Source organism: Onychostoma macrolepis, chromosome 19 (assembly GCF_012432095.1).
Source record: "Onychostoma macrolepis isolate SWU-2019 chromosome 19, ASM1243209v1, whole genome shotgun sequence".
In the NCBI taxonomy this organism is placed as follows: Eukaryota; Metazoa; Chordata; class Actinopteri; order Cypriniformes; family Cyprinidae; genus Onychostoma; species Onychostoma macrolepis.
In genome coordinates this window covers 20,279,918-20,304,584 of record NC_081173.1, presented here as the reverse complement: position 1 = coordinate 20,304,584, position 24,667 = coordinate 20,279,918, and the positions used below count along the sequence as shown (strand labels likewise).

Genomic DNA, 24,667 nt, shown 5'->3' with positions numbered 1-24,667 from the left:
GCTTCAGGACACAGATTAGGACATGCTTATTTGATAACTGTTTTGTTTCCTATTTGGGTTTGTATGTATGCTTTATTTTTTTAATTAACTGTATATTTTCCCCCAAGGCACTGTTAGATGCCAGTGTTTCCTGTCATAGCTAAGATTTGATTTCAAAAACAGTATCATAGCTATCAAAGTATATCTTATGAATTTAAATCTGTATTTAACCTCAGAACGTTCTCAAAGTAAAAAGAGGTGCTAAAGTCTGATTTTGTGGTGGCTGTGCTTTTAAATTAAATTAATATAATCTTAATTCGAGTGATGAAGGATTTTAAAAGTCTGACAGTAATCAGAGTTGAGCACTACTGTAAAGTTAATCCTATCTGCTTTAAATGTTTGAAAATGATTAATAGTTTAGAAAAAATTCAGAAACTTAAATTTAGAAAAGTAATCAAAAAGTAATCAAATGCAATCAGTAACATTACATTAATAAAGTAACTGAAATAGTTACACTATTTATTACATTTTAAATAGGGTAACTTGTAATCCGTAAACTATTACATTTCCAAAGTAACCTTCCCAACACTTGCTAGAAACATGTAGTTTTGCACAACTCTTTATTTACCTGGTGTGCAGTGCATATTAATTGAATGTAATGTGGCTAGTATGTGCAGTATGTGTGGTTTCGATCCCTGTGGAAGAGAGGGAGTCCCCCAAGTATGCAGCAGGGCTAGTAACATCGACATTTTGTAAACTCTCCCTGTACAGCCTCTCTTTAACCTCGTGTTGAATGATACTGTGGAAACCACATTCCTGGACATTTCCTCTTTTCTCATTCTCACTCTCATTCTTTCTCTTTGTTTCACATGCACTCAAAAATTGAGAAACTCTTATGAGTGACATTCCTCACTGTATCCGGTACCATCTCACAGGGAGCAGAGACTATTTCAGATGGCATTCCTGGCCTTAACTTCCTGTGGAGTTTGCTGGTGAACAGAAACTATAACAAGAGTGGCATTCCTGACCATTCCCCCTCTGACCCATCCAGTCTTCCTCTGAAACCAGGAGATTTCCATCTGTCTTTCAGATGACCCCAGGATGACCCTGCATGCCATCCAGCAAAGTGCCTCTGTGCAGTCTTTTCAAACACAATATATGTGTAAATCAGCATGTAATGGAAATGTTCAAATTAATGTGATTAAAAGTGAGCAAAATGTAATATTAAAAGATTGTTGCAATTATATCATGCTAGCTTTATGATTTTATTTTTGTCTTTAGAGCTATGCTTATAGGCCCAGTTTCACAGACAGAGCCTAGTTTAAACCAGGACTAGGCGTTAGTTAAATTAGGATATTTAACCAGCTTTTATAAAAATGCCTTAGAAATTAACATCTTGAGACAAAACAATGACACTGACATAATTTAAGATATCTCAGTGCAAGTTATTTTCAGCTGAGATTGCTAAAACATGCATTTCAGTCTGGAACTAGCCTGCATCTATCTATCTATCCAAATTTATATATGTATGTACTGTAAGCCTTGAAATTTTTCTGTGCAGTTGCAGTTGCAACAGGTAAGCAAGCAGATTTCCAGGTGCAAATACCGTTTCAGCAATAATTGTGCAATTTGATATTACATTTTATTATATTGTAAAGCTTCTATATTAATCTATATATGAAAGCAGCGATTACTGTACATTATATCAAACTGTCACTGTGGAAATGTACTAATTGTATGCTCAAACATAGGTTTATCTTTCAGAAACAAATGTGATTTGTATTTAATGTATATCTGCGATTGTCTTTGTGATAGAGAGAGGAAGACCCAAACTGAAAGAGACTTAAAGAGATGCTTCAAACTAATTTAAAAATTGTGTAAATCTTGATGTTTCACTGTATACCAGCATGTGTGTAGTGCAAGCACTGGAACATTGTTGGCCAATAGTACAGTACAAACTGGCATCAGTCCACATTTCGTTTATCACTAAACTCTTACTTCAGGACAAGGGAGTGACAAAATGTTGCAAGACCTCAAGGGATTCCCTCCAACAATGCCAGTACCCTGAGACTGCCTAAATGTAATCTATACTGATCAAAGTGATATGCGTAAAACAGAGCGCTTGCATTGTTCAGCTCTTAGTCTAAATATCCTTTCTAGCGCAGTCAACCAGAGTGAAATATAACTTCACACCATAGTTGTCACTGTATTCACTGTAAAGTGGAATCAAACATAACACAAGTCACTGTTCTGGTCATAGCCTACACACTGCATTCTATATTCATGTGGGGCTTTAAGAATGACAGTGTAGAATAATGTTTCCATTGTTATTTCTGCAACATTTAAGACCGGCATGTGGCATCACTGCACTGTTTGGTGAAGTGGGAACACTACTCCTCTGTGTGAAGCTGACTTTCTCCAATATGAAATTGTTTTAGCTACAGCCTCGATTAATTTCGACGTTCAGTCTATCAATAGACATTGACATAGTAGTGGAGGGTTGGGCTCGTTTGTTTAGATCACACAAGAATGCTCCCCACCTTGAAAAAAAAAAGAAAAAAGTTTCACCGAAGAAAAAGCGACTCGATGTTCGTTCCCAGGGCAACCGCAAGCCCAGCCTACAGCCACAGTAGAATTACCTGAATTCTCCTCACGTGACCGATCCCCAGGCCGTCCGACCAATCAGAAGACAGGACAGGTGCGCTCATGGTAGTTTCGGAGGTGGAATCTCAGGTAGCCTACTCTTGTAAACTGCAACGACACTATAAAGTCTTTCACGTAAGTTCAAATTTTGCGTGGCATATTCAGAATCTGCTCCAGGTGATGTTGGGCAAAGGATGATGTTACGTTTTCTCACAGACTAAGATATCTATTCAGTCGAGTTATGCGCAAAACTGCGTCTCGGTGATTGAAGTCTTCGGATACGCGGGAGTGAAAGATGATTTTCACGCACCGTGATTTCTTCTGAGGATTCGGCGTCTCTGTTGTCTCAGCACACCTTTAATTTAGAGGAACCTCGGGCTGCGTTTATCTTGTTCTCATCATTTTTGCGCAGGTGAGTCGCTCAGGCTGATGATCAGGTTCGTTGTTGTGGCATGAATCATCACCTGTAAAAGACTCTGGAGCTTACGGCGCTGTAAACCTGTTCTGCATCACAGGACAATATCCGAGGTTGTTTGTCTTGTATGACGTGAAGCTCATTTGTTTTGTACGAATGAAGTTGTTCGCAAAAAGGTTTAAAATGGCATTCATACAGAATATGACTTTAATACATATTACAATTTCTTAATTAAAAGTCATTTTGGTATTTTGTATGAGTGTAGAAAAATGTTAGGTGGTGTAACTGAGATTTAAAACAACAGCAACTACAAAAATGATAAAACAGTTTGGAATAATATTTTATTATGATTATGATTATTACGGTATTTCTTTAAAAATATGTAAAGCAATTTTAATATCAATGGTGTAATCAACATGCATGAAGCCATTTTGTTGTCATGTGACAAAATCATAAAACAGGGAGGACCCTTTTAGACCACTAGCTATGAGGTAAAATATTATACGAGAAAGAAAATCTGAAAGTTTTTATTTATTTATTTATTTTATTTTTTCAGAAAAGTAAAATATAGGCTATATGTAGCCTAACTCTCATGGCATATCTCATTAAATCTGAGATTTGGAATACATTCATAATGTAGGCCTATTCAACCAACACGAATACAAAGTTTAGGCTACATTTACAAGAAATTTTCACGTGTTTTAAACTAGATTTTTAAAAGAGTTCTCCATCTTGGATCTTACTTGTCATTGATCCTTAAGCAAATCCATTTTATAAAGTTAATGTAGGCTATCTAGTAGCCTAAAGGGTGGAGATATAGGCCTAGCCTATTTCATAAAAAGTATATTAAACCTAATCTATTACAGATCTATCTCAGATTACACTGTGTTGTTATTATTCTTGAATAGACATGTTGTGTCTATTGTTGTTCTTACGTCATAGCGTCATAAGCGTGGGTTTATAGATTACAGTTAAATGGTAGGTACACCTAAAAATAGATACAACATAGTTCTTCCAGTTTTAATGTTGAAGTAGTAACTTGGTCGTATTTATTTATTTATTGTCTGTTTAGTTTTAACAATGACTGAGAAAACAGCTCCCTGGTGGAGGTCGTTCGTGGGCAAGAGGAGAAAGGCAGCCAGAGAATCGGCGGCGACACTGGAACAGGACCTCCGTAATCAGGCTTCAGCAGGGGCCACACAGCATCCCTCCGCTGAACCGGACCAACGGCTCACTTCACAGACACGTCCAGCGAAGGAAGAGGGCTTACCGAGCGACGAAACATACGACGACTCCGCTGTTCAGCCAACTTTCAACGAGAGCTCAAATCGCCGCAACCTCACCGTGTCCCGCTCCGGACGCTTCAAAGAGAAACGGAAGACGCGCGTCAGTCTTCCGCAGAACCACGGAGATGATGGGAAATCAGCCGAAGTCCAGTCCACGCGCTGATTGCCACCGCGGTTCGGTAGAGCACTAAATACGGCACTACCTCCATTCTGACACTGGTGAACTCAATTTGACTCATGAATGCACTTATATGAAGTTATGAGGATAGCCTTTTGGAGTAAGTTATCCATATCACAGAAGCTTTACTTTCCAAATGCTGGAAATAATGGCATTTCCCTGCTGAACAAAAAAAAAAACTTGTTTCTTAGTCTAGTCAGGCTAGTCTTTACAGGTTTTAAAGGGGTTTTGGGCACATTACAATAGCTGGAAGACCAGCTGGGCCAGTCTGAATAGCTAGCTAGACCAGCAAACCATAAGATGTTGTTTTTTTCACCCCCAGCAGGGTTATTGGACATTCAGCTGAATCATTTTTTTTGTGAAGGATACAATGTAATTTTTTAGAGATTTTTCATACATAATTTGCACTGTTTTGTGGTGTTACTGCAATATTTTATGAAGGACTGTACATTAGAAGGATTTAGCAGCAAATATTTTTAATGGTAATCAGTGTGCTGTAAGCACAGCCTTATCATGCAATGCATGCATGCCACAGATTTTTAAAGGGGTTAGGGTGGTGGTCCTATCCGTCCAGAATCAGATTATTACTGTATATGCCATGATAGTCATGCATCCGACATGTCAGAAATCAAAGCCATGCGTTTTCTTGTGTGGTTTGTTTAAATTGAATCCAGGACACCTTAGTAGTGATTCGTTCTCCTACTGCAAAACAGTAGTGCAACATTTTCATTAGACAAACCAAAGATTCTATTCTTATAATGTTTAGTTAACAGAGAGGTCAAGAAAAGCAATATAACTAAACTATAAGCTGTTAGTTTAGCAAACAGTGTTTACAGTAGTTATATGAGTATATTATTGAAGACATGAGTTGAATTTGGTAACTATTCAGTCATCCTAAATTAGAATGGAACCTGATAATTGGGTTAAAAAAAAACTGTGATCTAACTATGAGATGTAATCTGTTATTATGAGTGAAGCTGGTTGTTAGAGAAATAGGCTTCTGTAGCTTCATATGTTCAGATCCTTTGAGTAGGCAAGTGATGCACAGACAGATTTGAGATTTGTGTCTATAGTGAAGATTTAGACAAGCATTGCAATCTGGAAAAAATTGGAATATACTGGACCCTTATGCATTAATTTGCTAAATTTAGCTTGGGAAGGAAGTGTTACTACATCAGATTTTAAATAAACAGATGATTTTCCATCTCAAGCATCCATTTGTGCATGTGCTGAGTTGTTTTTGCCCCTGAATGTGCTTACGTGTATGTGAGTGTTTGTAATGGGTGGGGTAAACAGACAGCAATAGGTCATTATTAGAGTTACAGTATTTAAAACTCCATCAGTGTGTGCTAATGCTCGTCACCTCGCCTGAGGCTGTCATCTTTAACCTCATCAACCCTGTATCACAACATTCCTTACTCTTAGAAGACAAGTTTCTCAGAGAGTCAGAATGACTACACTGTCTTTCCCTAATAGGGTGGAAAATATTAGATCATTTGCATGGACCTACAAATGATTTTCTTAGCAGAGAATATACAAGGCTTGTTGAATCATGATTGCACTGCTCTCATTTAATCAAAGGCATTTTATTTGTTGTTTGACACACTTGATAGATTTTGGCAGTAGCTGATTTTATTTTCCCTCAATGAAATATTCAGATACTATCTTGACCCCATTTCTGATTAAATCTGGTTTGGAGGTCATCTTTAATTAGCCATGCCTCTACTCTGCACACACACAAACGAAGCGTTGTCAAAAACTACCACTAGAGAGCGATCTGGTCGCGCGCAGCATAGAGTACAGCCACCTGAAGCACAAGAAACTAGATATGTTAAACAACTAATAAAAGCCTTGGCTTTTAGTTTTATTTTCAGTACAGAAATTTGACATACTTTCTACATGCATTTTAATAAACACTCTCGGGTGTGTGAATAATATAAAATATGATATGAAACAGCCAGGCTCATGGTCAGGACAGCCTCCCACCGCGCGCCGCCTGCTGTGTTGTAGTTTGCACTCGCTCTCGTTGAGCGTGCATTCTAGACGCAACAGGCGGACCACGGGGTGCGCGTGCTGTAGTCCGGTTCAGTTCACACATAAATTCCAAAGAGGCACAGCATTTGGACAGTGTGTCACAAAGTGTTATAAATCAGACATTTCTACTGGATTATTATTATTATTTTTTTTTTTTTTACCAAGTGGAGAGGACATATTTCTACAGCTTCAAGTGTTTTTAAATTACAGTTTTATGCGTCACGTACTTTACGGAAAATTAGACGCGAATACTCATCGTGAAACCCTCGGCGTATTCCTAATTATAACACGAGCTCGCGGTAAGTAACTGTATCTCGTGGGTCAAAGGCGCGCGCTATGCGGACCCAGCCTCGCTCCCCGACTGGCCTCTGACAACTTCCCTGCGTCCACCGGAGGAATAGAAAAACGCACGAAACTTCAGCTTTCCAACCCGCTAAGGTAAAGTAGCCTTTGAAAATGACATCACAGTAAACCAGGCTTTGCATAATACCATTGAATCGCTACCGTTATGTTTAACACATGACATTGGTTTGTGTTCTCAGCTGGACTCTGTTGGTGAGTGTCATATTGACACACAGCACCGACAGTAACCAGACTTAAATGTGGACAGTCTGGTCATATTTCACAACTTTTCGAAGGACGCAGTTCAGTATCTGGATTTTTAATGGTTAAAGTGTTGTACGTTGACCTTTAAAGGGACAGTTCACCCAATAATGACAATTCTGTCATCGTTTACTCAGGCTATAGTGTCGGTCTAAACCTGATACATGACTTTCTTTCTTGTGTGGAACATAAAAGAAGATATTTAAACAACTGCCGAACAGTTTTGTTGACCAATGATGTTCAATTGTACATAAAAATACTTTCTCAAAATGTTTTCTCAAAATATCTTCTTTTATAGTCCACAGAAGGAAGAAATTCATACAGGTTTGTAAAGAAACAAGGGTGAATAAGTGATGACAGAATTTACATTTTTGGGTCATCTATCCCTTTAAGTTTACAAACCTATTTATTTTCTTATAAATTAGGCCTATTAATTTAAATAATAATTTAATCATTTTTGTACTTAACATAGCAGGTTTATTAAATCTAATGTTATAAAATTCACGTGAAATGAATGAAAAAATAAAGATATAGCTATACTTTAAACAGAATACAAATCATTCACACGTGTTATGATTTGCATCAGCCAGATATTATACAGCATGTCTCTACAGGTGGATAAAAATGTTTCCACATGGGTGGACCAGCACAACATTGTGTCAGCATCTCCATGGGAAAGCTGTTAATGGGACTCTAGGGAAAGACAGAGAGTTGTTAAGAGCTATGCTGCTGGATGAAGTATAACCCACAAGATCTTGGACAGTCATATCATGAAAGAGGCCAAAGGATGAATAGCTGAATTCTTCATGTGACTCTTGAGCAATGTTAGGATTTTATTTATTTAATCATTCACAAATGTGAAATTAATTTCACATTAGAATTTCCTAATGCTTGAACTTGTCCATTTGTCCTTTTCCTCCATGGAGCAATAACACAATGTTTCTCTATTTTGGCAACAATAAACATTCCTAATAATTAACATATTATCTAAATTCCTTCTACATTTCTCAGCTGTATTTAGCGGGTTTCTCTTCCTCACACAATAGCTCTGATTGGCTGCTGGGCTTGCCAGAAGTTGAGCAGCTCCTCAAACAACAGACTCCATTGTTGGCTCCAGAGCCCTCCGGCTCTTGATAAGGTTGCCACTTTACTCTGATCTGAGATCATTTGTATGCCTGTTCCTTTTAAAAGTCAAGTTCAGGGTTTTGTATGTTAGAGATGGCCCTAGTTCAGAGTTAAATGCAGTTTCTTCAAAAGATGATCTTTGGAACCTCTCACTGGCCATTGTGGAAGCAGGAGATTGGTTTTCCTAAAAGAGAAGGGAGGGTTCCTGTTGGGTGCATCTTGTGATGGACAAGCTTCCTGCCAAGAGGAACATGTACTGTAGAATTGTGGAGAGAGAGAGGGGTGTGGGGAGATCGCTTTGTCATGTCGAAACCACAGTGAAGTGCTGAAAAGTTCTTGGTGTTCTTTAACACTTTTGTTTAGCTGGAGCTCTAAATGTAAGTCAGCATTTACTAAATACATTTACAACTAGTTTAATTTTCGTATGTTATAGATAAAACCTGAATTTAGAAATGTAAATCAAGTCTATCTAAACACTATGTGTGGGCTTATTAATTTAATTTAATATAATTTCATTTATTATTTAGTAATGCAAATACCTATAATTAAACTATTCATTTAGTTTAATTATAATATAAATTTACATATCTCTTATCTCTATCAATATATTTATTAATATCTCTAATCTTTTCTATTTTGTTTAAATATAATAATTTAAATATCTGCCTGAGAGGTCAAGTAGTGCACTCAAGGTCAAATAGTGCAAATAGTACAATACAGAGAGCAAGTGTCTCACTGTCTGTGTTTTAATATGTGACTGTTTTTTCAGGTTCCTGAACAATGCCTATCCCTCCTCCTCCACCTCCCCCAGCTCCACCACCCCCACCTCCACCTCCTGCAGCTCCTGCACCTCCTGCACAAGTGAGATCCGTGCACACACACATTCACAGTCAGCTATTATTTTAATATAGTTAATCAGAATGTGTGTATAATTACTTTTTTTTCCATCTGTCTGTTGCTTTCCCTCTCTATCTTTCTCTTTGTTTCTGTCACGCAGTTCCTCCTGGCAACCACCTGGCTAGATTTGCATTATTAATTAGAGATAAAATTACACTCAGAGGCATATACAGCACAGGTGTCACATGTTCAGATTTGGCTTTCTGTTTGAATGCACGTGCACACAAATGACGTCTTTGAACACATTTAAAACCAGAATTAAAGGGATAGTTTACCCTGTAATGAATCATTTACTCTCCATTTTAAACCTGTATGATTTTTTTGTTCTTCTGTAAAATACAAAAGTAGGTATTTAGAAAATGTCCATACCATGAAATTGTTGTTTTGGACTCGATGACTTTCATTATATGGACAAAAACAGTTTAAACATTTTTCAAGATAACTTTTCAGCACTTTATGAATCTTGTAGTTTTCTAAATCACATGTCATGGCATTTTAGACTTAAGGAAGTCATTTCAGAATTCAGTACCTGATTAGATTAGACCATTTTTGTTTTGTTTTGGTATATCATGGATACTGCAATAAAAACCATACCAGAGAAAACTAACGGCACAGTGAAACTCATTAGAACTGCACAATAAAAAAATTAAATCTTTATTTTCACTCTTTATTTTAGTCACGGACAGACCCTCCTAAAATCCAGCGTTCTGAGGGTGGAGGTCGCAGTGCACTCCTGTCTGACATTCAGAAGGGGACGAGGCTGAAAAAGGTCACACAGGTCAATGACCGGAGCTCACCAGTCCTTGACAGTAAGTCAAAATCAAATTTATTAACATAAACTCAATTCTTTACCATTGATCAGGTGAAATGAGTCACCTGGCAACAACCCATCTGTTTGCAAGCATGGGAAATATGAATACTAAACTGATACTATTTCAGGTTCATTTCCTGATTATCTGATTTGGCAGTCCAAAATTCATTTCTGCTGTGTGATGGCAATACTGGAATGTTGTTTATTAATGTAATAATTTTCAATGATTGTTTATTGAGAATGAGAGTGTTGTGTCAGCTTGAGAACCTGTATTAAATTACTCTCTCGTGAAAATGAAACTGAAGGAGTTTGAGAAACAGTACAAAAGAATAAGTATGAGGAGAAAACCAGGCATCAGAGAAAGTCTGAATGGCTGATAAGTTGTAAGGACTTATCAGTGGCAGAGCTATATTTGAACTGGAGGTCCATAGCCATTGGGTTCAAAGCACACATGTGCACACAAAGACACAGGTTTCTATCTGTATATGGAAATGCACTGCGGCAGATAAAGGGCCAAGACCTCAGGAAGTGCTGGAGTGAGGATCACACAGAAAGTGGTGGGTGACAATGCTCCTCATCTTCCTCTTTATTACAAAGGACAGCAGTATTCTCTGTGCGCAGGACCTGCCGTGTTCATTAAAAAGTCATTGGCTCACTTCAGCTTACAGTTCCTGTTTATGCATCAGTCTTTGTCTCAACGTCTGCTTGCCTTATGTGATTGAAAGTAGGATGTTCTTGGGCATTATCCTTTGTTGGTCCTGGAAAAGGTTATTATTATAACAGAAGCTATTAAGAAGACGAAAGGACGAAATGTATTATAGTTTGCAACTATAGTTTATAATTATAATTTAGTTTATGTGTGTATATAACAAAAATGTCAAACTAAATAATATTTTGAAAAATATGTTTTTTACAGTTTTGGATCTTGTAGTTCTCCAAGTCAGGTGGTGTCATGTTAGACATTATTTAATTACGCTAAATTCAAACCAGAGGAAGAAAATAAATTATATATATATAAATAATATTTATTTATATATAATTACAAAATGTTTGATATTAAATATTAAACAGATTAAAATTAATATTAAATTATTTAATAATTTAATATTCAGTAATAAAAATTAGAGTCTGCTATGAAATTGTAACTTATATATATAATGTATATATGTATAATACATACCCTAATCATATCCTTTACACTAATGCTAACCATAAAATCAGATTAAAATTTTAGGTTTATTAAAAAAAAAAGCCTTTAGACTAAATCTAACCCTAAAATCTGAATGGTGTATTGCAGTGTGATCCAGGAACATGATCTACTTGGTGAAATCACTGTAAGCATAATGAAGATGTATGTATTTGCAGAACCTAAAGTGAACGGTGTGGATGACAGTGGAAGAAATGTGGTTGCTGGAAACTCTACAAACACAGCAGGATCTGCTCCATCTGCAGTGGGTCCAGCTCTGGGTGGACTATTTGCCGGGGGATTTCCTGTACTCAAACCAGTCGGACAAAGAGACAAGCAGCCGCATCACAACCTGGGTATTGAAGTCAGATCTGTTTATTCTCATGCTTTGTATTTTTTCAGTGCTGGACAAATTTTGAATGACTTTCTGATATGGCTTATTTGTGTTTCAGTGTCTCGCTCCGGCTCTACCGCCAGCCTGAAGCAGCCTCTCTGGAACCCTCCATCACAGGGAGATGGGTTCAGAGGAAGCGCCCCTGATCTTTCCCCCTCCCACAAACCTTTGGAAAGAGCCTCCTCACTGTCTAGAACTCGGCCTATTTCCTCATACACAGCCCCTCCCTCCCCAAGCCAAACTTCACATCCTTCTTTCAAACTGTCCTCTGCTCCTCCTCCCTCTGCCCCTCCACCTCCTCCTCCTCAGGAGCGGCCCAATAACAGACCACCTCCTCTCCCCACCTGCCCGCCCCCACCCCCTCCTCCTCAAATGGCCAAACCCACTTGGTTACCCATCCAATCACACTCCATTCCCATGCCTACGACTCCACCTCCTCCACTTCCTCCCTCGGTTCCTGCGTTCTCACTTCCTGACAGATCGTCTGGGGTCTTCTACCCGCCTCCCCCTCCTTTGCCTCCATCAATTCCTCCGTCCTCGCTCCCTGACAGGTCATCTGGGGTCTACTACCCTCCACCTCCTCCTCCACCACCTCCGTCTTCTCTCCCTAACAGATCATCTGGAGTCTTCTTCCCTCTGCCCCCTTCTCCGGGGCCATTAGAAATGAAGGACAGTCCTTTAGGGCCTCCTCCTCCACCTCCTCTTCCTGCTGCATTTGCATGCAGTCACCCCTCCTCAGCACCTCCTCCACTACCGCAGAAAGTACCTCCCGTGCCTTCCCCCACATACAGGCCCAGCGTACCACCTTTGCCACCGTCTTACCCCTGTACCGCTCCCAGTAGACGACCCCCTGCAGTGCCACGTTTTGCAGGTAGACGACTAATGACCTTTGTTATATATATTATATATTAAAGTGTTAATATATTTTGAAAATATATCATTTATTCTTGTGATGGCAAAGCTGATTTTTCAGCAGCCATTACTCCAGTCTTCAGTATCACATGATCCTTCAGAAATAATTCTAATATGCTGATTTGCTGCTGCAAGAAATATTTAATATTATTATTAATGTTGAAGACAGTTGTGCTGCTTAATATTTATGTGGAAATGTGTTCTTTTAATCAGGATTCACTGATGAATAGAAAGTTTAAAAGAACAACATTTACTTAAATAGAAATATTTGTAACGTAAATGTCTTTACTGTCACTTCTGATCAATTTAATGCATCCTTGCTGAATAATGCAATTGCTGTACAATAATACAAGATTCCATCGAGTTAACTACATCAGTTAAAATGAACTAACATTGAAAAATACTTCAAAAGCATTAATTAATCTTAGTTAACATTAACTAGTAAGTGTTATAAAAAAAAAAAACTCTGAGCGGTAGTCTGTTTAGAAATATTATGTATAAATATCAGAAGAAAAACTCCAATGAAAACGTAACTGAAATGAACTAGTCAGTCATTTATTATGATTTTTGGATTGACAGGTGCTCCACGGATGGCTCCACCCCCTGTTCCCCCTGCTCGGTCTCCTAACACTGAACTCTCCAGTAGGATCCCACCCCCTCCTCCTCTCCCACTGTCAGCTCCGCCCAGCTCAGTACGCAACGGACACCTGCACAGCTTAGGTGAGACTGCAGGCTGTCATTGATGATGAAGCTAAAGGTCTAAATGGGCTATTATTACCATCTGATGAACAGCAACAAGCTTTTCCACTAGAAATCAACTACTGTGACAAAAAGATTTTCTGCATGTGTATTTGTATGTTTGTGATTGTGCATATGCAAAGCACTTTAATTTAACATAGCATTTCTGTTTTTTCCTTTCTTTGTCTGCTTTCCAGATGACTTTGAATCGAAGTTTCACTTCCATCCTATTGAGGACTTCCCCCCTCCTGAAGAGTTCAGGCCCTTCCCACGTACCTACCCCAGCAAGGAGAACAGAGGTACAACAACCTCTTTGTATGTGAGAGTGTATGCGAGGAAAGGTGAAGTTTCTGTTCAATGACAGTGCTCACAATGTTGCCTCTGTTCATTTAGACAGGCTTGAGGCAAATGATCTTATCTATTTTTTTTTTTTTTTTAATATTTATACAATTGTAATATTGCCTTTGCTTTATACACAACTACATGTATAAAGTAGCATAAAATTAGAGTGGCAAAAAAGCAGGTGATAATAGGATGAGAGAAGTTTTCATAACAATTCCAGAATATATTTAGTATCAATGTGTTTGAATTTGACAGCAAAATATCTGCATATTAACACCTTTTTAAGTATATAGTATTATGATGCTCATAGTGATGAACTTTAAGTTCTTCAAGTGAAAGAAATTAATAGAATCTTTTTTGTATACATTTTTTTAAATTATTCTCACATTAAATTTATCTAAAATTGACAGTAAAGATTTGTTACAAAATATTTATATTTTAAATAAATGCTGTTCTTTTGAAATTCCTATTCACCAAAGAATCCTAAAAAAATATGTATCATGGGTTCTACAAAAATATTAAGCAGCACAAGTGTTTTCAACAATGATAAGAAAAAAAAGAAAAAGAAAAGTTTCGAGAGCAGCAAACATTACAATTCAAAGTATACTAAAATAGAAAACTGGGCTATGCCACAGCGGCTGTCATCCATACAGGTCTAAAATAGCCTGAATATAAGCACTTATTACAATACCGTAGTGATTCAGGATAAGACAAAAATTGTAATTGTAATAATATTTCACATTATTTCTGTTCTTACTGTATTTTTGATTAAAAAATTGGAGACTTGGTGAACATTAGAGACTGAAAACATCTTACCAACTGCAAACTTTTGAAGGGTGGTGTATACTGTCTACAAGTCTCTGTTTCAATGTAAACAGTTTGTTTCAGGATCCAGTTAGTAACAGATCCAAGATGAAACAATTTTGCATACAAAACTGAAAATAAATAGTTTTATCAGTTCCTCAGTTGATTGGTTTCATTTAAAAACAAGGAAACACTGAAACTTAATCTGGAATTACCTGTCTTATTGAAAATGAACTCTTCCTGTTTTGTTTTCACAGTCAACCCACAACCTCCTGCCATGAGGACTCATTTAAGATGAAATAGGGCAATATGAAGTTTGGTGCTAACCTTTTGCAGGACATATTTTATGCATCATCCTCATCGTCAGTGAAGAACAGCAGCCAAATCTGTAGGTCAAATCAAGTCACTCAAGCACCACTTTATCAATCTCAACTGCATTATCTGTGAAAACATCCTAGTTTGATATAAAAATGTCATCCACATGTCAAGAAAGAGTTTCCCTATTACAGCTGCAGCCATGTTAAAACCCCTGATTCTTATAAAGTTATAAGTGTTTACCTGTCTAATTCTAATATCAAATATGTAAATATCTAATTTTCCTCAGTCAATAATAAGTGTTTTAACATTTAATATGTTTCTGGAACAAATATATTATGCCTAATAATTTTGTTTATCACACCTGACAAGGCTTTTATTAATGATCCTATCAGCTGTTAACATACCCTGAATGGACTAAAAGGGCAAATTATTAAATGGAGATTAAAACATGGCTTAATAAAATATGGCAAAAGGAAAGAGTGTTAAATCTGTGCATACAGACAAGAGAAGTCTTGCAGTCATTACTGTTTCAAATAAAGGGCATCAGTTTTTGTAAAAGGGAAGAAAGTTAACCACTAAGAGTGAAACCGTGTTTTAGGCTCAAGGTGAACAGAATAAATGGTTGGAAACTATAGATGGAAAAGTAAATGAAATTACATTTCTAAAACTAACACAAGTGAGTTTATTAGACAATATTGTCCTGTTTTTTATTCTTGTGGCTGCTGGAGCCCTTTGTTACTAACTCTTCATCCAACTCATCAAATCAAGACTTTCTAATACACCAAAGAAAAAATTATCTTTGTTTTTCCTCATTCTATGTTTCATTTTTAAATCTATCTGTATTTGAAATCTGTGCCAGTATGAAATGCTGTATTAAAGCTCTGAATCGAGAGGAAGGACACATGTGAGACACTGAGAAACAGTGCCACCCACTGGACATGCTTGCAGTTTATTGCTCTGACTGGATAAATCATCATTTAACCTAAATAAACATTACAAGACATACTTGCTTCTGTGAAAAATGATCAAGCAGAGAATTATTAGGTATCTTTTCATAAAAGTTTAGTTCAATAAATAAATAAAAAATAAATAAATACAATACATGCTTTACAAGGCACATACCAGCAAAATACTGCTTAAGTCTCTTGGGAACAAGATCATGATACACATACAGAAACATGCACAGAGCTAATCATGCATTTGCAATACCAACAAACAAATAAATAAGTTTCATATAAACATATTATACATTCATTTAAATCATAATGTCTTTTCATTACACAGCTCCTAAAACATTCATCCACCAGCTCAGCTGCCATTCAAAACATACTAGCAGCATCAACAAGCGGTACTGCAAATAGTACCGTACCCGCTGAGTTGAACCTTATAACGTGTGTGTGTCTAGGGAGGTGATGGAGACAGAAACAGCCAAATCCTCTCAGATCATCTGCTAAATACTTTTGATCTCAGCAGGCTCTCCCATATATCTGTGTGTTTGTGTGTGTGTCAGTGTGAAAGTGTGACTTTTGTAGGCCTCAGGTGCTGTATTTACAGCCGGTTGAGTCGATGAAACAGGAGTCGGTGCACCTGAGCTGCCCGAAGGTGCTATTTGTACAAAAAGATAAGAGAAAGCCATTAAACATCCATCATATTGGGTGTTGACGTGAAATACTTTTTGGAGGCTGACATGTCCTGCGGCGTGGCATGCTGTACTCCAGCTAAAACTATTTTAAAAGGATTTTGCTGTTATTACCTCATATCAATTGAGAAATATTTGTACTTTTAATTTTATAGTTACACCCTGGACCATTTAAAATAAGTTTGGTGAAGGCAAAAAGATTAAGTGTTATTAAAAAAAGATATTATAAAAAGATATTAAAAAATAAATAACAAATATATAAAAAAAAATAAAAAAAATTTAAATTACATAAATAATTATTAAACATTAAAATAAAAATAATTAAAAATAAAAATAATTAAAATTACATGATATGCTGTACTCCATCTAATACTATTTTTTAAAGGATTTTGCTTTTCTATAATTAAATCATATTAATTGAGAAATATTTGTACTTTTTTTTTTTTTATTGTTATACCCTGAGCCATGGAAAATAAATTAGTGAAGGCAAAAAGATTGTGTTCTTTTTTTAAATAGAAATATTACAATTAAATAAACAATAATTACTCATTAAAATAAAAATCATTAAATATAAAATCAATTAAAAAATAAATAAATAAAATTCAGCTTCACATTTCTGTTAATTACAAAAAAAGTCTACCCAAATCCAACCATTTTAAATATGGATGAATATGTGTGTGTGTGTGTGTGTGTGTGTGCTTGTGGTGTGGTGTGCATACCCGGGCAGATATGATTTGCAGGTCTGGTAGCCGAAGTCTTTCCCGTCACACTCCTCCACACCCTCATTACGATATCCATCACCGCAGTACGCCTTTTTACAGCCTACACACAGAGACAGAGATAAAGAACAGGAAAGAGACAGAGGTGGAGTGAGTGAAGAGTGAACAGAAAGAGGATTGATAAGACTAAAGAATGACCAACAGACTAATCCAAGAAAATGTGAGTGCTGATTTTCTGTATAAATCTAAATAATCCTCAAAACAGGATACATTTACCACTATTTAATTTTCTGTTTAGGCATTTTCATATATTCAGAATGTGGTTGTCTCTATGATCATGTGACTCACCTACGCAGTCATCCGTAACAACCTTGTTTCCGTCATCACATTCTTCCCCATTGAGTTCCTGCACCTCTCCATCACCACAGACTCCATTCCCATCCCTCAACCTCTCGGTTGCCTGGAGCAGCATCAGCTAAAATACAAACAACATGCTCCTGTTCCCAAAATACTCGTATGGCTGCATGTTTCATAGCAGTGTATTCAAAATGACACTGTACCTGAATGGGCTCCCATCCATTTACATCTCTGAAGTAAAGAGACCTCTGATCCTTCCTGAAGGCGAGTGCATTATCTTCCTGGAGACCTTTTAGCTCTTCCTCGCTTCCCACAACGAATATCTGACCAGGAAACACAAACTGATCAAGAAGCAGATATGAAGACTGAACAAACAGGCTTATTGATTCCATTATAAACACGCAAATTAAATTTTATCTTATGTAAAATTTGGCTTGTTGAGTGAGAACAATGTGTGTACATCAGGTTACCCAGAATGATAATAAAACCCAAAATCACCTAATTCAGCACAATGAAAACAGCTCAATTAAGGGACTAAATAATATGTTAGCAGGCAGTGGAATGGGGGAAAAAATGCAAGGACTCTTTATTATTTTACAATTTATTATTTTAAATTTACTATTTATCCTTTACCTTTTAGGTAATTTGTATTTAGTTGTGATTCATTTTGGTATGTAGTGCCCACCTCCAAATAGATCAAATCAAGTTTCTTACTGAATATCTTTCACCTCACATTACAGAAGTAATATTTACATTATCATATATAAAATATAGACATAAATGGGAAGTCCTCAGCATAAAAAAAAGAAAATCATTTGAGAGTGTGTGTCTTACCGCTGGAACTTTGTCATATTTGTTACGGTGTTGTAACAGGGCACTGGGTGGACTGAGAGCAGGGAAGCTGCAGTCGCAAACTCCAGGAGGACCGGGCAATCCCTTCTCACCTTTTTCTCCAACTACAAACAGCCCTGATCATCATGAGATACCAACAAACAAAAGCATTTAGATTTCATCAGACATCGCTGTTAATCTGGAACAGAAATGCACTGATTTACTTATCAAAATCTCTGCTTAAAAGACCAGAACGTTCAAAACCTTCCTTCAGATCTGCAGATATCCTCAAAGGTGATTCAGAAATAAATTGTTTGCATATACTGTATGTTATCTCACCTGATGCAGGTACTCCAGGAGGTCCTGGGTGGCCCCTGGGTCCAGGTGGACCAGTGGGACCCACTGGCCCTGGAAAACCTCTGTCTCCATCAGGCCCCTATGCCAGAATGCATAAATAATTGAGCTAAATCCATTGACACCAAAATCTACACCAAAAAAAAAAACAATAAAACCTCCCCAATATTTAGATATATAAAGTTTATATACATATACAGTACCTTTTAAAAGTTTGGGGTCAATAATATTTTTTAAATGCCTCTTATGTTCACCAAGGCTGCATTTATTTGATCAAAAATGCAGTTAAAAACAGTAATAATGTGTAATATTATTATAATGGTATTTAAAATATTTTTAAAAGTATGTTTTCCTGTGATGGAAAAGCTGAATTTTACTCAGCAGTCATTATTCAAGTCTTCTGTGTCACATGATCCTTCAGGAACCATTATAATAGGCTTATTTAGTGCTCAAAAAGCTTGTAATTAATATTACAATTAATATGAATAATTAGTTGTGCTGATTACTATTTTTGTGGAAACATATTTCTTATTCAGGATCTTTTGAATCTGCATTTGAAACAGAAATATTTTGTAACAATATAAATGCCCTATATATATATATATATACACACACACAAAGTCAATGCATCAAACTAGTTGCAGGTGCTGAAATGACATTCAAGTCCGAGGCCTGTGCAGTGATCTAAGGAACCTTAAATGTGTATGTGTCACAGCGCTGAGCTGATTGATAGTAGGAATCTTTGCTGGGTACAGCCTACGGTAACAGTCCTGGTATTTCCCAGCAGTTAGTTAAGACATTCCCAGGAAGTGCCTATCCGCAGTGTAATACAAGAGCTTGGAAACATGAGCGGCAGGGCTGGACCCAACATCAGAGGCCCTGCTGGTCCAAATCCAGCTACCAGCTCGGTGAGATTTTCAGCTTCTCGGGTTACTTACGAAATGGCACACACAAACACACACTCAGCCACAGACTGACCCCCTGATTGGGCGGGACAGGTTAACCGTGCTAGTATGTGGGTTTTAAATATGCCCGCAGCTTCTTCCGCCAATAATCCACTCCCTTATCATCACTCAGAGACTCAAGGTCTCAATATCAAAACAGACTGGAGCTCTGATGTAGAGCAGAATGCTGCGTGTCCTCACCTGTTTGCCTCTCTTGCCTGGTCGTCCTGTAGGGCCACGTTTCCCTGGGACGCCAGGCTCACCCTTGGGTCCCATTTCACCCTGGGGGAGTGACGAGGAGGGGGAGGTTCAGAGAGAAGGAGCGAGTCAGATCAGTGACATCCAAAACATATAAGCGTTACATGTATGAGATTGATTTTAATGGTTAAAATGTCACATCATACCTTCTGTCCCAGCATCCCAGGCAGTCCATTCACTCCCTAAAGTGAGCAGACCAGATACAAAAGTGAATATGAGTGCTTACATTTCAATTCTACATATTCATTTATTTTAAGCATGTCGCTACTGAGTTACTAGGGTGATCTGGGCAGTTGCTAGGTGGTTGATAGCGTGTTCCAAGAATTTTAGCATGTTGCTTTTTTTCTAGGGGAAACACCATTAATAAGGGACCCTAATGTCTAGAAACTGATTTCTAGTTTCTAACCTTGTCTCCTTTTGGACCTGCAGGTCCAGAATCCCCCCGTGCTCCCTGAAACCATAACAGTATGTACAGAGAGTTATGTAATATAAAGTTCAGTCCCATAACTTTACAAAGGGAAAGAAACATTTAGGCTGAGTTGAACAGATGTACAGTACCTTCTCACCCTTATGGCCTGGCAAGGCCTAATTGGACAGAGAAGACAATTGTTATTTATCTTTTCTCATTAAGAGGAGATATAAAATGTTATTTATAAAATAAAACTTAAAGCACAACATTACTTTGACTCCATTACTTCAGTTGTACACCAGTTACACCTGAAGAATGTGACTCACTTTAGGTCCAGGTGGTCCCCTCATTCCTGGCATTCCCATCAGCCCCGGGTCTCCTTTCTCTCCCTGCCAATGAGGTCATATATAAACAATCAAATAGGCTCTAATTAGCTATTTTTAGATCCATTTGTGTCCATTTTTCTTGATGGAAGAGGCATCAGTCAAGGGTGACACTGATCTCAGACTTGGCGTTTACTTTGATATAGTCATTTACAATAATGATTAAGACCAGGCACTTGAAAGGAGACAGTGATAACAGATGTCTTGTCAGCTTAAAGGGATAGTTCACACAAAAATGAACATTCTGTCATTAATTACTCACCCTCATGTCGTTCCAAACCCGTAAGACCTTCGTTCATCTTCAGAACAGAAATTAAGATGTTTTTGATGAAATCCGAGAGCTTTCTGACCCTGCATAGACAGCAATGCCATTACCGTGTTCAAGGCCCAGGAAGGTAGTAAAGACATGGATAAAATAAATTTGAATGATGTCCTTACTACTTTTCTGAGCCTTGAATATGGTAATGACATTGCTGTCTATGCAGGGTCAGAAAGCTCTCGGATTTCATCCAAATATCTTCATTTGTGTTCCGAAGATGAACGAAGGTCTTATGGGTTTGGAACAACATGAGAGTGAGTAATAAATGACAGAAATTTCATTTTTGGGTGAACTATCCCTTTAATTATGTTAGTATGTGCAGTATGTGGTTAGACTACTTGGGTCAGATGGTGTGTGGAGGTAAAACTCACCCACCTTAGGTCCCTCTGGGCCGGGCAGCCCTGCAGAACCTGGTTTCCCAGGCAGACCCGGACGCCCAGTACGACCCTACAAAGACAAAGAGAAGAAATATTTGTGTGCTATTTTGCTTTTATACACCCACCGCAACCGCAACCACAACCCCAACCCAGCCAGATCTGGCAGTGCAGCTGAAGTGCTGAGTGTACAGAGCGGCTTTAATCAAAGACAAAGCACCTACTCAGCATCCCTGCCTCTCAGCAGTCCTCTTCATTCCTTTAATACATCAGCCTATCTAATCCTTCTGCTGCTTTTTGAGTGTGTTCCAGGTTCTTTACTCAAACACTCTCCCTCTTAACTCTAGAAACTATTTCTCTCCCCTATCTGTACTGTATAAAATAACTTTATTTCTGGCCTTGTTTTATAACAACAACATCTAAGCATTCTTAAATATGTATGTATATATATATATATATATATATATATATATATACATACATACATATATATATATTATCTGAGTAGTAAATTGTGTAAGATAATAAAGTAATAAACCATGAGAGGCTGTGCATTTTATCACAAGTAAAGGGTGTTCTAGGGCACAAGGTAAACCCTTTACCAAATGTAAAATTATGGTAAAATCAGTGTAACAGACATGAATAAGTAACAATTCATAAAAAGGCAGCAACTGCATTATAATGAAATACACAAATATTTAATAAAGAGCTACATTATTTGTAAGATAATATTAATTATTAATATTATAATACTAGTAAGCATAAGAGACTAATTTCAAAAACATTTTAAAAATCTTACTGAGCCCATCTTGAATTAATTGTATTTTCCTTACACATTTCCCTGACAAAAAATGCCAACAATAAACAAAAATAAAATGAAAGTTAATTTATTCCAAAAAGATATTTTCACTGATAACAAGTGTTTAATTTTATGCAGTGGTTCTCAGGTAAATGTTTTCATGTTTTTTTGGACATCAGAAAAAAAAATCTGATTAAGAAAATTATTTTTGCAGTCTCCCATAAAACGTTCTGTGCTTCAATCTCCTTGCCTCTTTTTGCTTGAGGTGCTTAGGAGTTCAGTGCAATTAAATAGCTGAGTGTGTTTTGAGGGAGCGCAGCAGTGCAGGACTGAGATTAATGTCTGAGTTCAGCACTAAGTAATATTACAGGGCAGAACTGCAGTGCACTGCAGCCAATGAAACAGCACATGGCCTGACACCCTGTAAAACTATTACATGCACCAAGAGAGCATGTCATAAACAGCATACTGGTCTGCAAAATGCAACCTGCCTCATCATAAACAGAGATCATTTTATATGACAGAAATTATATAAAAAAGATTTCTGCTCCATGTGCTCTGTGAAAACTTGGTCTGTGAAGACCATCCCTGACTTTCCATCATTACCATTATGCATGCATTCGGTGCACAATAATGAATAAATACTTTATCAAAGATGAGAATCTGACCTTTGACCCTGGTCTTCCGATGTCACCCTAAAGTGAAAAGAAGAACAATTCAGTTTTATAAAAGACTTCACAATTAACAGACCCATAAGCAACTGATTCCATCGTAAACCGGATGTTTAACCATCTCACCTTATCGCCTTTGGGTCCTTCCATCCCTGGGATGCCACTGCGACCCTAAAACAAAGTAAAACCTATGAATTCATTTATTTTGTTCTCCATCTTGCTTAGTTGTCTGGGAAGGGACTTCGGTGTTAGGGTTAGGTTAAAGACCCTTGTGTTCCTAACCTGTGGTCCAACAGGTCCAGGAGGTCCTGCTGGTCCCGCCACACAGAGTTCCTTCACCTGCTCCCCATCCTCCTCTCTTACTCTCGTCCCCTCCACACGACTAGGCAAGGTCTTGAAAAACAGATAAATGGTGTATTAACAGACATGCTGTCACTTCCTGCTGTTAGAATTATGCGCACTAATGTTATGTCACTCACAGGCTCTCTTTTCCAGATACCAGGAGGGGGCGGGAACAAAGGAGGGGGAGGCGGGGTCAGCAGACAACAAGGTTCAAATCTTTTCAAGATATAATTTGTATCCCGGTCTAAAGAATAAACCACAAAATCAACCAGATGAGACAAAGAAACATTAATAATCAATAATCTTATTGGCAAAAATACTTGTGGAGAAACAGCACTGCAGTTTAGCGGAAATGCTTTAAAAAAAACTATATGAAAAATACACCTAATAGAGAATGGATACGTATGGATGAATGACAACATAGCCCACAAAGAAAACTTGAATTCAACATAAGATCTGAACAAGATTTAACATCACTTGGGAAATATGAAGCCTGATAAAACATGCAACACCTTTAAGATGAAATATAGAACATGAATTAATCACAAGCTGATCTAACTGTATATATTACCAAGCATACATTTTATAAATGTCACAACAGCATAGACAATGTAAATATAGTTATGTATTTTTAATAAAGTAATTTTAATCCCAGTGTGCAACCAAATCCACACCTGCATTTTAAAGATGCATGCATACATTATATAAAATATAAAAGACACATGCATACAATATGCATATAAAATATATGTAATAATGTCCAAAATAAACAGTGGGGTAAGAAACATTATGACGTTTAATGAATAAAGATATTTATTATTTAATTTCACAGTTAGGTCACTTATCAACAAGTTAATTTACATTTACAGATTTTGCACAAGTTTTCATTCAAATTGTTATGCTGATAATTTACAACTGAAACTCATTAATTATAAAAATCATTAAAAACCGAGAAAAGAATGTAAAACGTTTGGGCCCTATACTGCATGTAAAATATAGCCTAATGTAATAAGTAACATAAAATTGTAATATATATATATTTTTTTTTAAATATATGCAATACATTGACCTACCTATCTATAACTGTATATTTATATGAAAAGCTGCATATACGCAAACATATCACAAGCCACACGCTCTCTTTATTATCACAAATTGATAATCCCTCACGCGCTCGCGCTCTCATACCTGTAGGAAGCGGGAGGATATTTTCCAGATTGTACGGTGAAAGGTAGGCTGACACCGAGTACAGCAGAAACTGCAGCTGTATCCCAATCCTGCTCATGGCCATGTTCCTATATGAGTGTGTCAAAAATACACAGGTCTGAGTCGGTGCCCGCCCTCCTGCGCTCGAGCCCTCTCCCATCTAGTTTGAAATACCAGCAGCTCTCTCTCTCTCACCCTATTTTCTGCTGTCTCGGTCTCGTCTGTCAGTGTAGCTGTGTTATTAAGTCGTAAGAATGCTTCCGACGGAGTCTGTGGGAATCTCCAGGCGCGACTGCTATTACAGTCAGGGATCTGACATCTGATCCGCCCTCTCCAGCCCCTCATGCCAAGATTAGACCCCCCTACTACCACTATACACTTAATACCACACGCCAAC

At 37.4% G+C, this 24,667-nt stretch overlaps 3 protein-coding genes across 12 annotated transcripts; 2 read left to right on the top strand and 1 right to left on the bottom strand.

The window, feature by feature from the left end:
• Window positions 1-4,117: 4,117 nt before the first annotated feature.
• LOC131525137 (proline-rich protein 15) lies at window positions 4,118-4,486 on the top strand. The gene has a single exon (XM_058752513.1). The coding sequence runs from the start codon at window positions 4,118-4,120 to the stop codon at window positions 4,484-4,486; it is 369 nt and encodes a 122-aa protein (XP_058608496.1).
• A 2,045-nt stretch (window positions 4,487-6,531) lies between these two features.
• On the top strand, window positions 6,532-17,454 carry wipf3 (WAS/WASL interacting protein family member 3). 9 transcript variants are annotated; one of them, XR_009267420.1, is made up of 10 exons: window positions 6,532-6,973; window positions 9,033-9,124; window positions 9,837-9,969; window positions 11,337-11,513; window positions 11,610-12,422; window positions 13,043-13,183; window positions 13,399-13,500; window positions 14,605-14,735; window positions 17,032-17,243; window positions 17,322-17,454. XR_009267420.1 is itself a non-coding variant. In XM_058754528.1 (10 exons), the coding sequence occupies exons 4-10, from the start codon at window positions 9,044-9,046 to the stop codon at window positions 14,643-14,645; spliced, it is 1,488 nt and encodes a 495-aa protein (XP_058610511.1). In that variant the 5' UTR covers window positions 6,532-6,973; window positions 7,078-7,090; window positions 7,753-8,276; window positions 9,033-9,043; the 3' UTR covers window positions 14,646-15,244. The 9 variants fall into 9 exon arrangements, 8 of the variants coding, with proteins under 8 accessions (XP_058610511.1, XP_058610515.1, XP_058610514.1 ...); XM_058754528.1 differs by lacking the exons at window positions 17,032-17,243; window positions 17,322-17,454 and adding exons at window positions 7,078-7,090; window positions 7,753-8,276 and having other exon boundaries at window positions 14,605-15,244; XM_058754532.1 differs by lacking the exons at window positions 17,032-17,243; window positions 17,322-17,454 and adding an exon at window positions 7,078-7,090 and having other exon boundaries at window positions 14,605-15,244.
• Window positions 15,596-24,617, bottom strand: wu:fc38h03 (acetylcholinesterase collagenic tail peptide). 2 transcript variants are annotated; one of them, XM_058754534.1, is made up of 18 exons: window positions 24,466-24,570; window positions 24,253-24,359; window positions 23,202-23,308; window positions 23,005-23,115; window positions 22,849-22,893; window positions 22,720-22,746; window positions 21,254-21,325; window positions 20,503-20,565; window positions 20,326-20,352; window positions 20,174-20,218; window positions 19,914-19,949; window positions 19,711-19,791; window positions 18,551-18,647; window positions 18,215-18,348; window positions 17,584-17,703; window positions 17,372-17,498; window positions 17,024-17,126; window positions 15,596-16,270 (listed from the first exon to the last, which is right to left on the bottom strand). In XM_058754534.1, the coding sequence occupies exons 2-18, from the start codon at window positions 24,353-24,355 to the stop codon at window positions 16,201-16,203; spliced, it is 1,368 nt and encodes a 455-aa protein (XP_058610517.1). In that variant the 5' UTR covers window positions 24,356-24,359; window positions 24,466-24,570; the 3' UTR covers window positions 15,596-16,200. The 2 variants fall into 2 exon arrangements, with proteins under 2 accessions (XP_058610517.1, XP_058610516.1); XM_058754533.1 differs by having other exon boundaries at window positions 24,253-24,617.
• Window positions 24,618-24,667: the final 50 nt, after the last annotated feature.

Bases quoted from the DNA above. Each gene is read 5' to 3' on its own strand.
- wu:fc38h03 (XM_058754533.1), bottom strand. From the start codon at position 24,430: ATGGGAGAGGGCTCGAGCGCAGGAGGGCGGGCACCGACTCAGACCTGT. The intron at 22,894-23,004 runs GTTAGGAACACA...ACTTTGTTTTAG, and splicing joins CTGGACCTGTTGGACCACAG to GGTCGCAGTGGCATCCCAGG. The intron at 20,219-20,325 runs GTACTGTACATC...TTATGGTTTCAG, and splicing joins CAGGCCATAAGGGTGAGAAG to GGAGCACGGGGGGATTCTGG.
- wipf3 (XM_058754525.1), top strand. From the start codon at position 9,044: ATGCCTATCCCTCCTCCTCCACCTCCCCCAGCTCCACCACCCCCACCT. The intron at 9,125-9,836 runs GTGAGATCCGTG...TCTTTATTTTAG, and splicing joins CTCCTGCACCTCCTGCACAA to TCACGGACAGACCCTCCTAA. The intron at 13,501-14,604 runs GTACAACAACCT...TTGTTTTCACAG, and splicing joins CCCCAGCAAGGAGAACAGAG to TCAACCCACAACCTCCTGCC.
- LOC131525137 (XM_058752513.1), top strand. From the start codon at position 4,118: ATGACTGAGAAAACAGCTCCCTGGTGGAGGTCGTTCGTGGGCAAGAGG.